The following is a 14,478-nucleotide window of genomic DNA, read 5'->3' as shown; positions in this document are numbered from 1 at the left end:
CAATGTACATGCTTCTCATGCTGTTCTTGATAGGACAGAATTTTTGTATTTGGGAGTAGGTCTGCATAACCCTCACTTTCTTCAACTTTGGTAGACATCAGAGACCATCCTGAAGTTACACTTTGGGCTTCATCTTCTTTGGATAATGAAACTTTGTAAGTAGCTGGCAAAGTCATGCTAACCTAATTTTAGATGGATAGATAAAAAGACATCTCAAGTGAACCAGAAGCAGAAAGGGGAATGGGGACGGTGATTCGTGCAATGAAGTCTTCTTCTTGGGATTCATCATGTCCAACCAAGAACAAGGGGTGGACAGACTTGGGTAGATTAGACTATGCTAGTGGTGGGCTGGAGATTTCTACACCGTAAGCACTGGAAAGTAACTTTCTCAAGCTTCATATAGCTTCTATTTTATTCATTATCGAGACCTGACTTCTCTTTTCCGAGGAAACATTTCAGCTTGGTGCAGTATGGCTTTGCTCAGCCAGCTCGCTCAGCCAAGTTGATAGAACCATGTGGAGAGGAAGCTTCCCGGACTTTTAGTGCGAAGTCCAACCCTATCCCTGGGCAGATATGGGCCCCATATTGTTTTAGGACCATGCCAAGTCAGCTTGTGAAGGATTGTGGTTCCATTGCCCAGTGTTTCTGGCATCCTCTGGCTGAGTTTTTAGTTTTAGATCGAGGACAGACTCTTGTGTCAGCGCCTTAACATTTTGTACACTGCAGACTCCTTTGTTTGACACTCATCCTCGCACCCTGTCACTCATCTTAGTTCGTCTTTGCACCTGGCCCATCTCACAGTGCTTTATCAGCTTGGTCCAGAGTCATCCTCCCTATTCAGTGTGACCAAGGCTTCATCCTCCAGGGTTTGGCTGCAGGATGGGGAGGGCCTATATAATATAAACAATGATGTCTCTATCTCTACACTCTAGTATTTCTAAGTAAGTGGTACTCAGCCTTTAGTGGGCATCAGAGTCACAGAGTGGTTCTGATGTGTGGCTAGGAGTAGTTAAAACGCAGACTGCTGGACACTACCCCCAGAGTTTCTGGTTCAACAGGTTTTGGGGTGTGGCCTGTGAACTTGCATTCTAACCTGTTTCCAAGTGCTGCTGCTACTGCTACCGGTCAGGGACCACTTTGGGAACCTCTTTTCTAGGACTTCTCCCATTTGGGTTTTCTCTATGTTTGTTAAATTCGGTCACAATGAATCCAAATATATGAGACCTTATTATACTTCTTAAGCGGTTTTGAATTGTTTACTTACAGTTAGTTAGAACATGGTATACATTTAATTTGGCATATTTAGATTTTTATTAAAGTCTTTTATTTTAGAATAAATTACCAAGGTGAAAATACACACAGTATGATTTAATAATGATTCCATGTTGACCATGGCATAGATAATTGAAGTCTCAGTTTTTGTTTCTCTTATCAGGCCTTGTCTCTTTGCATCCTTCAGTTCTTCTCTTCTTCCTCCCTTCCTTCCTCAAATATTTATTTAGTACCTGCTCTGTACCTGACACTGAACTCAGTCACCATGCACAGAGGGAAAAAAGGATAAATAAGTTTGCAGTCAAGCCAGACATAAAAAGAGGTGAATACAATGACATGTAACAGGGGCTGTGGTGGAAGTTTATGTGTGTACAGTAGTAAGGGGATGAACTTGGCATTAAGAGTGGTGAGACGGAGGAAAGGTATCCCAGCCAGACTCAGAACTGAAGAGCCAACACGGAATGTATAGCCTCATTAGAAGGAAAAGAATTATAGTAGCATTAATGGAACACTGTTTTTTTTCTCCTTTGCTAAGTAGTTTAATTTGCACCCTTGAGTAAAAGAATTATGAACTGGTAAGGCCCTGAACAAACATAAGAAACATGATGCTCAGTATTTATACTTTTAAAGAAAATAACTACTGTGTACTCCATCAGTTAGACATAGTCATATAATAATTTTGTCAGCTGCTAAAATTATAGAAACATTTTAGGGAAGTTGAAGAACTTGTCTATCATGAGGTTGTATAAATGGATGGATTCTGGATCAGCTGAGACATACAGATCTTAGGACTCACTGGTCCACGAGAGACTCCTAAGTGTGGACTCAGTTGGAGAACGTGTTAGAGGAAGGTCTTTGTTGTGGAAGGGCGCCACCTTCTGGCCAGCCTTTCTAAACCAGCTAGTGCTGGGAACAATTGTGTGGTGCTCGCTTTGGAAATAGGATCTTTCCATTATGTCCTAATACTCTAGGTCTGGCTACTTCTCAGGAATCCTTTCTCATGCTTATGAAATAAGCACATGTGCTTATACCTCTACTATATTAGGTTGTAAGGGTGTGTCTCAATGAGTGGATGATCATACAGGCTTAGAAAAAGGCAGAACAAGGTCAACCTGGCCGTTTTTAAGAACGTGGCCCTGCACATACTGTTGGATAGAGCCAAGACCCAGGTCTGTCACTTACTACCTTTGTGACATGGAGCAAGTTACTTAACATCACTGAGTTAATTTTTCTCATCTATAAAATTGGAATATTATGCAAAATTTTAACAATAATAAAATAATATTTGAAAAGTATTGACACAGTTACTAAAATAATGGCAAAATAGCCACAAAGAATAAGAACATTTGCTATAAATTCAGTTTAATCAGTCTGGAGATTGCATGGGAAGATACAGTCATCTACCAATACCCAATAGGACGTGTAATAAGCAGCTGCTTTATAATTATAAGTCACTTGAGACAGAATCACCCCCAAGCAAGAAGAACCACAAGTTTATCAGTGCATCAGCATGTTGGGGGAATCACATGATCACAACTAAACTTTTACTTATTTTTGATGGCTTAGATTGAATTGTGACCCTGAATTTGCAAACACAGCATCAGTGAGGAGCTGGTTTCAGTAATTATTGAGAAAAGAAAATAGTGTATTTAGTGGGAGAAGATCACTTATTCAAGCTAAGTTTTGAGAACTGAGAAGTTTCATGGTGATAATACTTTTAGTTAAAGATAAAGCAAATGAAATCATCCAAGCAGTCATTCCATCCATATGCCCAAAGAAATTAGGAGTGGGACTCTTGTGTTTTATTGGCAAATGTATCTTCAAATATACTATTTTAAAGAATCTTTAATTTAGAACATTCACAAATCTGCCTTCTATGATTTTTTTAAAGACAAATATGAGCATTATTATAATCAGTTAAAAGGATAAGTTAAAAGTAGAGATGCTTGAGCCAGGAGCTGCTTACTGTGTGGCAGTCACTAAATTAAGTGCTTTACAAGTATCAGCTTCATTTACTCTTCATAATAACTCAGTGATATGTACCCATTTTGCATATAAGAAACATGAGGCTTAGAGGGGTTTGCCACTTGTCCAAAGCTTTCACATACCATTCAGCTGGTAAGTGACAAACCAGGGAGTTGAACCCAGTTTCTGTATGAGTACACGGCTTAACCATTACGCTATACTGCCTCACCAGCTGGTTTCAGTTTTCCGTGGTGGATTATTAAATTACAGATCAGCCTCTGTTGTCCAGTGCCTGCTGCTGGTCACCCAACAAGATAGGCCTACAGCTTATATCTCATTAGCAAGATGCCCTAGAATCCTTGCCTGTAGGTGTGTAGATAGGTACCTCTTAAGGGGAGTGTGGGTATTTCTGGGCCTCACACAGATACCCATCAAAATCTAAAGTCAGGGTGATCTCTCCATGCCAGGGGTGACCCCAATTTAAAGTGGTAGGGTGCCTTACCAGTCCATTGTTTTTTGGTTTTTGTTTCCCTGTCTCTTTGCTTGTGATGAAGACTGATCTCTTGGGGTGCTCTGGCTCTTCAACGTCAGGAGGGGCTTTGCCTCAAGCAGTCCTGGGGTGTCTATTCATGTTTCCTTCTTCAGATGCTTCAAGAAAGATTCATTTCATGAAGAAAAACATTCTTCTCTGACACAGAAGGCTTTAAAAATAATACCTGAATTTCTTACTTTGAAACTTTGAGCCTTTTACTGGTTTGGAATTTTGTTTCTAGTGCATTTTGTGTATCTTCCCCTAATTCTGTGTGAGGAGCCTGCATGGGAGGGTGGGGGACCCAGCCTCACCTCCTTTACACTCTGTGGTTCAGACCTCCAGGTGAATGAGACCTCCATGTGGCCCAGGCCCGCGTGGAGTTTGGCGACGGTGATGCTTATTAGGGCAGCAGCGACGGCCAGCGAGGCCTGTTCTCCAAACCAGCCTAGTTTGCTTGGGTCTGCTTTCCTCACATCTCAGATCTCACCTCAGTTGTTTTTAGTCACTCACAGAAAAGAGGAAATTTTTTGTTTTCCTAGAATGCTTGGGATGTTGTGTGTGGAAAGTTGTAGCTGTGCTATGCATTTTCTTTCGTTTTATTATTCCTCATGTTAAACATGCAATGCATGTGTGCCATCTGCTAGGAATAGTAAAAAACAATAATATGAATAGGGTATGTTTGTGATCCTAGAGAGCTAGGGAATGTGGGGTTTTGACTAAATGGTTATTTCACCTTTCTCTCTTTTTGTCTCTTAGACACATACACACGTACTCTATGCCTATAAATTTTTAATAAATATAATATGTTCACCATTAGTACTAAATCTATATACTAAAAGTAATGTTCCAGAAACTGTTATAAGATATATATGTCTGTAAATTATGTATATATGTATATGTAATATCTATGTGCAATATGCATTATATTATGTGGTACATATATATTACCTTTAACAACCTTAATAGTAAGTACTAATAATGTCTCCAGTTTTTACATATGAGGAAACTGAGGCACAGAGCGATTAGGTAACTTGTTCAAGATCACACACATGGCTGATCAATGGTGGGGCTAGAGTTTATGTCCCTAACCACCAGGCGATGCTGCCTCCCTGATTGGATGTTTCCTGGGTGACTCAGGAGGCACTTCAGATTTTTGTGGTAACTCAGAAATCACCACTGAGAGCCATAGGTAGGAGTTTGGCTTGGTGGATAAAAACACTGGACCAGGAGTCCGGCCAACAGCAGTTTTCACTTCCCTCATTTATAAAATGGAGATGATGATAACATCTGCCCATATGCCTCATAGAGGTGTTGTACATACTAGATGTGAAAGACGTTTGAAAACACTTGAAGTACTGCATACGTATTTAGAAAGGGTTTTTTACAGTTCAGTGGTTCTCAACCTGTGGGTCACGACCCCTTTGGGGGTCAAACGACCCTTTCACAGGGGTCTCCTAAGACCATCGGAAAACAAAAAGATATTTACATTACGATTCATAACTAGCAAAATTACAGTTATAGAGTAGCAACGAAAATAATTTTATGGTTGGGGGTCACCACAACATGAGGAACTGTATTAAGGGGTCGCGGCATGAGGAAGGTTGAGAACCGCTGTTTTACATGGTTACAGTCAGTGTGGGAATTCCTAGCTGAAACCTTATCACTCTTAGCCCAGTGCTCTCTTCACTCACCTGTGCTAAATCAGTGTGTCTTTAAACCAGTTCACACGCTGATCTATGTTAGTTCCTTTTCTGAGAAATGAGAGATGTTATGTTTCCCCTTAGAATATGACCCTCTCGTTGCAGTCCTAGGAAACATATTACTCCAGTGAGGAATCGCTTTTCTTCACATTTAGAGAAGCATACTTTTCTTTTGTCCTTTTCACCTAAGAGTCTGCAGGCCTGTATTACAAATGAAAATTCCCTTTATGAGTTTAAATCAAGCAAAATCAGAGATGCTCAGAATATAAGGGGCCTCAGCTGAGCAGGACCAAGACCTAGTTTTACAGGTAGAAAAACTGAGGGTCATCATGAAGGACCTACCTGGCATCACGCCGTAAATTAGTCACCACGTGGGCCGAGAGCCAAATGTCCTGCCTTCCAGCCGAGGGTCACAGCTACTTCCAGCCCCTGACCCTTATACTGGACACTGAGGGTATTTGGAGTGTGCTTGTTGTAGTCCTTTGTTTTATTACTGACAGCTCTTCTGCAAGGAATGCCTTCCCTCTCTAAGTATTTGTCCTTTGTTACCTGTAGACGAAGACTGCATAAGCTGGGTGTATCGAAGGTTACCCAAGTGGATTTCCAGCCAAGGGAAGTCGTGTCCTACTGCAAGGAGACGCAGACACCTCTGGCTACACATCAGTCTGAAGGTAAACTACGTCTTCTGTTTACCTTCCATATTCTCTCTGGACAAATTGCCAGGGCGTCACATCCTTCTTGTTGATTTTGTATCTTACAATAACAGATCTTCGCAGGACACACACAATAATGACACACCAAAGGCTTAAAGGCCCCTTCGGCTCTGATTTTGAAAAGCCTGGAGAGGGATCCCAGTGGTATTCCTCCAAAGGGCCCGTGAACTTTAAAACGGGTAACTTACTGAGGTCACAGTTTGTCAAAACTGTGTGAGGAGGGGGGAAAAGCATCAAAGGGGGATGCAATAGAAACTTTTCTGAATGTTATCAACAAGAAGAGTGTGTACGCTAGGCTCCATCGTGTGCAGGAGTCAGCAAACTACAGCCACTACCTGTTCCTTGAAATAAACTGTTTTGGAACACAGCCACACCCAGTTGCTTCTGTCTATACGGCGGCTTTCTGGCGACAATGGTACGAGTGAGTAGTTATGACAGAGAATTTATGGCGCACATAGCCCAAAATTGTTACTGTAATATGGTGCTTTACAGAAAACCTTTGCTGATCCCTGATTGGCTTTGCCAATTCAGAAGAGAACACACTAGTGTTTTTTACCATAATTTAAAAAGGCTTGCCATGGAAGCTCAGCATAAGTGAATGGGAATTGAACTCCACGCCTCTTTCGTACATACCAGAAAATATCAAGTGAAAAATCCACATGCAAATCTCTGTGGATAAAAAAACAAACAAACAAAAAAACCCCACTAGTAAGAGAGGTTGAAGCTGATAAGTCAAAATGCTCTCTGGAAGTTGTGAATTAGACCAAAGCAGAAGAAAGATAATGTGTATCCTTAAAATAGGATAAGTGAAGGTCGTATTGTTTGAGAGTGGCATTATTATTGTAGCTAAGCACGCTCTGTTTTTACTTTGTTATTTTGTTGTTTGGTGTGGTGAAGAGGATGTCAGGTTTCTGGTTTCATTGTTGTTATATAGTAAATACTGAACAAAAGCCTTAGGAGTGAAAAACGATTCACGTTCCCTGCTTGGTTTACAGCAAATATGTAACTTAGTGCAGTTTGGTTTGTGCAAGCTAAAGAGCTTTTCAATTTTGATTTTAAACACATCATGTCAAAAGCAAAGTGAAATCTGATTCCTTAAGTAGAGCACTGCCTACAGGCCTTCTGAAAACTTTTCCTGAGTATTGATGGCTGGCCCCGACTATCTTTGGTAACAGGGTCTCCATTTTTCTAGTCTGATGGTGAAATGAATTTTAGACGCAAACAAGTAGCACCCTCTGGTGGTGACATTTCAAATCACCCACTGCAACTAACTTGAGACTTGTGTATTAAATATGGCAGAAAATACAAAGTTAGAAAAGCTTTTGGGAGTTCACCTAACCTATCCTTGGACCTCCCAGCATATCAGGAAGATCGTTAAAAAACAACCTTGCCACCCAACCCAAACATTTGTTTGAGTTAATTTGCTGCCAAAGGTATTTGCAGAGCTGTAGCCTGAGGTATGTTTATTTAGCCCCAAATTTGACTCATAACATAAAGTTATACAACTGAAATAGGAGAAGGAGTGAATTATTTTTTTGAAAATGTGTAGACTTCAGATATTGGAACTGGTACAGAAATATTTACAAGGGAAGATAAATTAAGGATGAACAGGCATCAACTCCAAACTTTTAAACTGGAATACATCAAAAGGAAAAGCCTGTTTATTCCATTTTATTACTGCAAAGAGAGCTTGGGAGCCCTCATTACGCTGTGGTCCGAGCGGCAGGAAAGAAGGAATTTATTTCTCAGCTATTGGCAGAAGTCCTTTCTGTTTTGTTAACAAGACTCACAGAGCTTTTTGTGGTGATGGTGTTTCAGTAGCTCAGCTCCACAATGCAAACTTGAACTCAAAACTGGGTATTAAAGCAATCCCCGATGGGTTTAGACAGAAAGAACTTTAGATTTGGGTTCAGCAAAATGTCCTCTCACCACAGACGATTCCTTGACCTTCGGCTGCCCACAGTTGCCCAGCCAACTGACTGAATAGGGTGCCCAGGCTCACCTTTCACCTCTGCAGGGCGGTGGCAGAGGGAGAGCCAGGAGGCAGCAGCTGGTCGTGGGCAACAAGGATGTATCACGCTGCAGGTCTGGGGTGGCTCCCAGTTGGGGGCTGGAGCATGGCAGTGTTTTCATGACAACTGCAGCCATTCAGACGCAGGGAACAACGAGCTACTGAATTTTATGAGGCTCTTGGATGGATGATACTTAAAGCTGTGATGTATATAAGATCGACTTTAGCTCATTATTATCCATAGTATATAAAAGAATGATGATTTTTTTTTAAAGTCATTATGGAACTGTGGAAAATTTAGTGGTAGTCAAACTAATGATCTCAGAGCATTGATCTGTTCTACTGCTAATGGTTTCTGTGCATTCAGTTTTTACATGTTCCCACTTTATTCTTTAAAATGAAGGGGAAGGTCCTTGGGATTTGCCCAAGTTTAAGCCTTTGTTCTCCACTATGTGCTAAAATGAATGGTCTTTTAATTTGTGATCATAATGACCTGTTAGGAGAAACACTCCAGAGAATGATTTAGACCAGGAAGATTTAGGAATGGCGTCTGCATGAACACTGAGTTTTCAGTACGAGTTTACACCTTCCTTCTCTACTTAGGTCATTCGTTGCAGAGAAAGAAGGCTGAGAATAGGAAACACTGATTTTTGGGGGAACAGGATCTCTTTACCCCCAAAACATTTTAAATACATGCTTTTTTATTCCCAAGTAGTAAGAAAGAGAAAAAAAAATGGTTCCCTGCCAAACTTCCTTTGCCCTGCCTGTTTTCACCCTGAACTGACCATGAGGTGCTGGGTTAGTTAGGAAGCGTCTTCTGTATCTTTGTTATAGCAGGTACGTGACTGGCTCATAATAGGCACCCAACAAATGCTGCTGGATGACAAAGATGATGCCATACATGCTGGAAACTCCAAGGCCTCTAATGACCCCTGGGCAACTGAGCATTTCTTAACCTGTTGGAAAGATGTAAGCCACTTTAGAGAGAGGAGGAGGAAACTTAAGACAACCTGTTGATAGTTTTGAAGAGTTCTCTGCTGTTCTTCTTCTCGTCATGTTTTCTTATAAATGGGAACTTAGTTCCCTCTTCACTTCCCTCCCGTGCCTCATTTCTTATATTCAGGGAAGACCAATCTGCTTGCATTTTCCACAGTGCTGTGTGGCCTCACACCTCCATATGCTCACACGCACTGCTTCCCTGCCTCAATGCCATCTCTCCTGTTTGCTTTCCTTCAGGACCACAACCAAGGGTCAGCTCCTAGGTAATTCCACTCCTGGTTGACGTCTCTCCTCATACCATGGGCACAGTTCATTTTTCCCTTAGCACGCTGTATTTAATTATTTAAATGTCTGCCTTTTAGACTGTGATCTCCTTGAGGGCAGGGTATGTGTTTTTTACCTCCATGCCCAACTCTGTGCCTGCACAAAGAAAGGGCGCAGTAGATATCAATGGAAGAGATGAAGATTGAGATGACCATAGAGGAATGAGAAGGGAGAGAAAATGCTCATTATAATTCAGGGAGGTTGGAGTAGGATGCATGCACTAAGGCTACACTGGTGTTGCAGTGGGGGGAGGGGGGGCTTAAGGAAAAGTCGTGAGAGTGAGATTGTGTGGGGAATCCAGTGCTTCGATTGCAGCCAGGCCTCTATCTCAGTCTCCAGGCTGGTGCAGGCATGGATGACCCATGAACGTGACAGAGTTACGAGAACTGAAGGAGAAAATCACGGAGGCAGCCTAGGTTGACCCAGGAGAGCGCAGAGCAGTCCTCACGTTTTTACTGTGCAGAGATGCTATTTAAAGGACTTTGAGTCTGGAACAGGGGTGCAGGAAGGTGGCTAAGGAAGGCTCTTCTTTCACCTTTGTGCTTTTAAATAATATTTTCTTGGTTGGCTGGAGAATTCCCACCTCGGCTTCTCATCCTCTCCAGCATAGATTCAATACAGAAGTTGCAGATCTGGAGATATTTGCCCAGAATGGTCTAGTCCAGCACTGTTCCTAGAAACATAGTGAACCATTATTAATTTTAATAATGTTTTATTTAACCCAATATGCTAAAAGCATTATTATTTTAATACATAATCAATATAAAAATTATCATTGAGATGTTGTACTTTCTTTTTTGTATTAAATCTGCAAAATCTGGTTTGTATTTTACCCTTACAACGTATCCCAATTCAAACACTAAATTTTCATTGGAAATGCTTGAACTGTAATAAGATTTCATAAAATTTACAATAAAAAATGTAGATTCATGTATCACGGTCATTCCAAACATAGTTAAAAGCTTTTCAATAATTGAATTGAATATCAGCTTTTAAATGTAAACTTAAATCAGGGTAAGTTAAATAAAAGTGTGAATGACGCTGCTTAGTTGCATCAGCCACATCTCAGGTGTTCAGTAGCCACATTGGCTAGTGGCTCCTCTATTGGACAACCCATTATTACACAGGTTCAGATGCAGCAACCCACAAAGCCAGCCTGCTCTTTACTTCTCCCTGACTGGACAGAGGGGCTTGGGCCAGAAGACCTCCCTGACTTGTAGAGAACTCCTCCAGGTGAATGAGGACATTGTAGATTCTCCTCCTTTCTGTGAGGTCAGCCACATCCAAGGTCATCCATAACACTTGTTAGGTGGTTGGACAGAGCAAAGTTGTACTCCCAGTGGGGAAAATCCAAAATAAGGCTCATCCTGTCATCACAGAGGCAGTCAGTTGTGGGAACCCCTCTAGGCCCAATCTTCATTGTCCATAGTTTACATATGGGGATATTCATTCCTTCTACCGTGTCTCCATGCTACCCAAAGGAGTACGAAAGACCATGATGACCTGCTTGTTACGTACCTACACCCCTGCTGCTCCCCTTGGTCCTCTCCTGCTACATGAAGTGAGGCGAGATCAGAATTGAGATTTGAGTTCTACGCTGCTGACAGTGGAATTCTAAATCTTCCTACACCTTGGTGGCCCCAGGAACATAATTCTTTGATACAAAATTGCCAAATAAAGTAATTTTTCAGAGAATTCAAATGGAAATATTTATTTGGAACCTTAAATTTAAAATCAGACTGTTCTTAGCCATATGATTTCCTGATGGAGGCCAATCCTGAAACACCTGGAGATGACTTGGAAGAAAACAGGCTATGGTGTCATAACCTTGACTCCAGCCTTCAACTGGCTCCCAGTTTCCTGGACCTTCTACTCTTTCTCTGAACTGGTTATTTGTTTGGAGATAAGCCATGGTGGCACCTGGATGCAAATTAAAAGTCCCTAGTGAAGATGACACACACGAATCTTATTTTAGCTTCGGTTCCTTAAATAAGAACTGACACTGTTCCAGAGAGAGATTGACATTCGCCAGTGTTTTGCTTCCTTGAAATATGCCTGCTATTTCCCCTTTGACACTTGTTTGAAGTGTTAATCCTCTTTGGGAACAAGCTGTTGAGCCCCCAGGCCCATGTTAATAAGGTCAGGGATGGGGGGATCCTGTCCTTGGAGATTAGCTTTCTTTACACAATGTTCATCTCAGATCATCTTGGCAAGCCTCTTGAAAAATAAAAGCAAAACAAAACCGAAAAACAAACTATCTAAGGAACATAGACATTCAGGCACTATTTTTTAGATATTATACATACTAAATAGTCAAAATGTTCTAGTTTAAAAAAATTTCCCCATCTCTGAACCACCTTTTCAGTTATTAGTTAGCAGAGCTTTGATGGTTTAGTTCTTGATTTAGGTTAGACATTAAAATGATATTGGCCTAGATGCTAGGCGGTCTTGCTATCACAATGGAGAAACCTTTAATCTCTGCTTGAGCTCAGTGCCAGGCCAGCACCTATCTCTCAAACGAATAATAACATCATGTATTGGCTACACTATTGCTCTAAAATCTAAGGACGTCTTCTGTAATTCCCTTCAGAGCTTTGCCAGGGAGATTTTGAGCATCATTTGATTAGCCGAACTATAATTTCTAAGTAGTATAGCCACTTAAAAGTAGAAGTTTTTTGACTCACCTGGTAAATGGAGTGAATAGTACATACAAATGTTGAATGTGTTGCCTGCAAAAGCTAGAATGGCCCGCCAAGCGTTATGACTCAGCATTAGAGAAACAAGGCATTTGCCATATACAATAATATCCTGGTTTGTGAGCATAATTCGTTCCGGAAACAAACTACTCGTATTGTAAGACATTGCTTGTTTACCACGTTAAAATGTATTTAGAAATGTTTGCTTGTCTTGTGGAACACTCACAAACCATGTTACTCACTATCCAAGGTTTTACTGTATTTTGGAATTTATCAGACCACTAGATCCATAGAAACTTTATTTTTAGGTAGCAGGTCCCTATATTTTTTTAAGCCTTTTCTCCCATCCTCTAGCCTACCTGTCTTAACAAGGTATTGGAGGTACCAACCCAGCTTACTCTCCAGGTCCTGCTGGCATGGTACCCTGTGTTGAAGGTAAGATGAGCAAGGTCTATAGATAGAGCCAAAGAGCTGGCTCAGCCATGATGTAAGATGATGAAGATGCGAAGAGAAATGAGTTGGATCTTCTTTGGCTGTCAAGCAAGGCTTAGCATAGAATGCGGTTTGGGGTACTTCCTCTGTATTCTCCCCTATATTCAATTTTCCATTAGTTTCTGACAGTACTGTCAGAAAGTAATAAGTGAGCTGGTGAGGCTGGTAAGTCAATGGAATAAAGTCAGGAACCCACAGAATTTAAAATTTGCATTTAATTTTGGCAGACATTTATCCCAATTAGAGAAATTCCCTGGGCCTATGCCTTGAGCTAAAATATAGAGACTTGAGCTTGTCATCTCATCTTTAAGCTGTCCAGTTCCATTACAAGCCACCCCCTCACCCTAGCATCTTTAAATTCTTCATGCCATTCACACTGTTTAATGGCAGTGACAATTTCATCCCTTAAATCCTTCTTTTCAATGGACACTTCATTAAAGATCACCGCAGAAGAAAAAACCATCTATCTAGCTATTTGCTATGGCTGGCAGGTTACCATTCCTGAACTCTAACTGAAATTTCATTTTCTTTAGCCCCTAGTAGGACAAATAACCAACACCAATTCTCCGAGTGGCTGTCTTTTGATACCAATTTCTGTACCAGTCTGAGTTTGTGGTTTCCAACAATAGAAACTGACTCTAGTTAATTGAAGCAGAAAAGAGATTTGTTGGACAGATATGAGATACTGGACAGAATTGGTGAAAAATTAGAGAATTAAGTAAAAAATGGAAAGAAGGCAGTCCTAACCCCCACTTCGACTGTATTTGGAATTAGGGCTCATAGGAGGTAATTAAGGCTAAATGAGTTCACCAGGGTAGAATCCCAATCTGATAGGATTTAATGGCCTCCTTAGAGGAAGAAGAGAGATCTGTCTATCTCTCTCTTCAAGTACATGCAAGGAAAGCCATGTGAAGATACAGTGTGGAGGCAAAAGCAAGCCAGGAAGAAAGCTCCCATGAGAAACTGAATCAGCCAGTAACTTGATCTTGGACTTCCCAGCCTCCAGAACTGTGAGAAAATAAATTTTGGTTGTTTAAGCCACTCAGTCTATGGTATTTTGCTATATGGCAGCCAAGCTGGCTGAGACCACAGCTAAGACAACAAGGTCATGCCACTAAACCTGTTCAGCCTGGTCAGAAGACCTGAACCTCCTGGACTTCCTGTCACTGGATAGTCGCTGTTAAACTCAGCATTTAAATTCTGGAGTCACTGCTGCCTTGGAAATCTCTACCTTTCCTGGCACCTTGCCAGGGCTCCCTTGTGATTTAAAGAGTGGTATTGAAGCCCGTTAGCCAGGCCTCAGTTACATGTCCTGCATTAGCTGTGAGGGGCCAGGCAGAGGAATAACTGCCCTGGCCCAGCTTTCATAATGTCAAGTGAGGCTATGACGCTACTTTGATCTATTTTTGTATGCTCCCCCAACCCAAAAAAAAGTTGTATGGGTGCTGGGCAGCCAAAAATATATATTTTAAAAATGCCCACTCTGGTGTGCAAAGAAAAAAGGGGAGGTAAAAAGAAAAATTATAGAAGAATTATATTTATTATGTGTCCAGCACCCTCATGTATATTATTGCACTTGTAGTGTTGCTACAAAATTTACTCACCTTGTAAATCAGAAGTGTAAGGAGAATAGAGGTCCTTTATTTTCTCTTCAGTTGTCTACAATACTACTGGCTGTCAGGGGGAAATGGGGAAAACGTACAAAATAAACAATCTTAGTGCAATCTCTTACTTATTTTAAACAGACTCAGTTGGTATGTTCTGTTAAAATTGG

General features: G+C 41.1%; 1 protein-coding gene across 1 annotated transcript in view; it reads left to right on the top strand.

Moving 5' to 3' along the window:
* DYNC1I1 (dynein cytoplasmic 1 intermediate chain 1) overlaps positions 1-14,478 on the top strand; it is a 314,035-nt gene that overhangs the window by 84,449 nt on the left and 215,108 nt on the right. Inside the window, exon 6 of the mRNA XM_019662070.1 lies at positions 6,025-6,140. Coding sequence (XP_019517615.1) covers positions 6,025-6,140 — 116 coding nt within the window. The remainder of the gene's footprint in view (positions 1-6,024; positions 6,141-14,478) is intronic.

The sequence above is a fragment of the Hipposideros armiger genome, unplaced genomic scaffold, assembly GCF_001890085.2.
Source record: "Hipposideros armiger isolate ML-2016 unplaced genomic scaffold, ASM189008v1 scaffold_365, whole genome shotgun sequence".
NCBI classification, from domain to species: Eukaryota; Metazoa; Chordata; class Mammalia; order Chiroptera; family Hipposideridae; genus Hipposideros; species Hipposideros armiger.
Note: the sequence above shows the minus strand (reverse complement) of the source record. Positions and strands in the feature narration are given on the sequence as shown.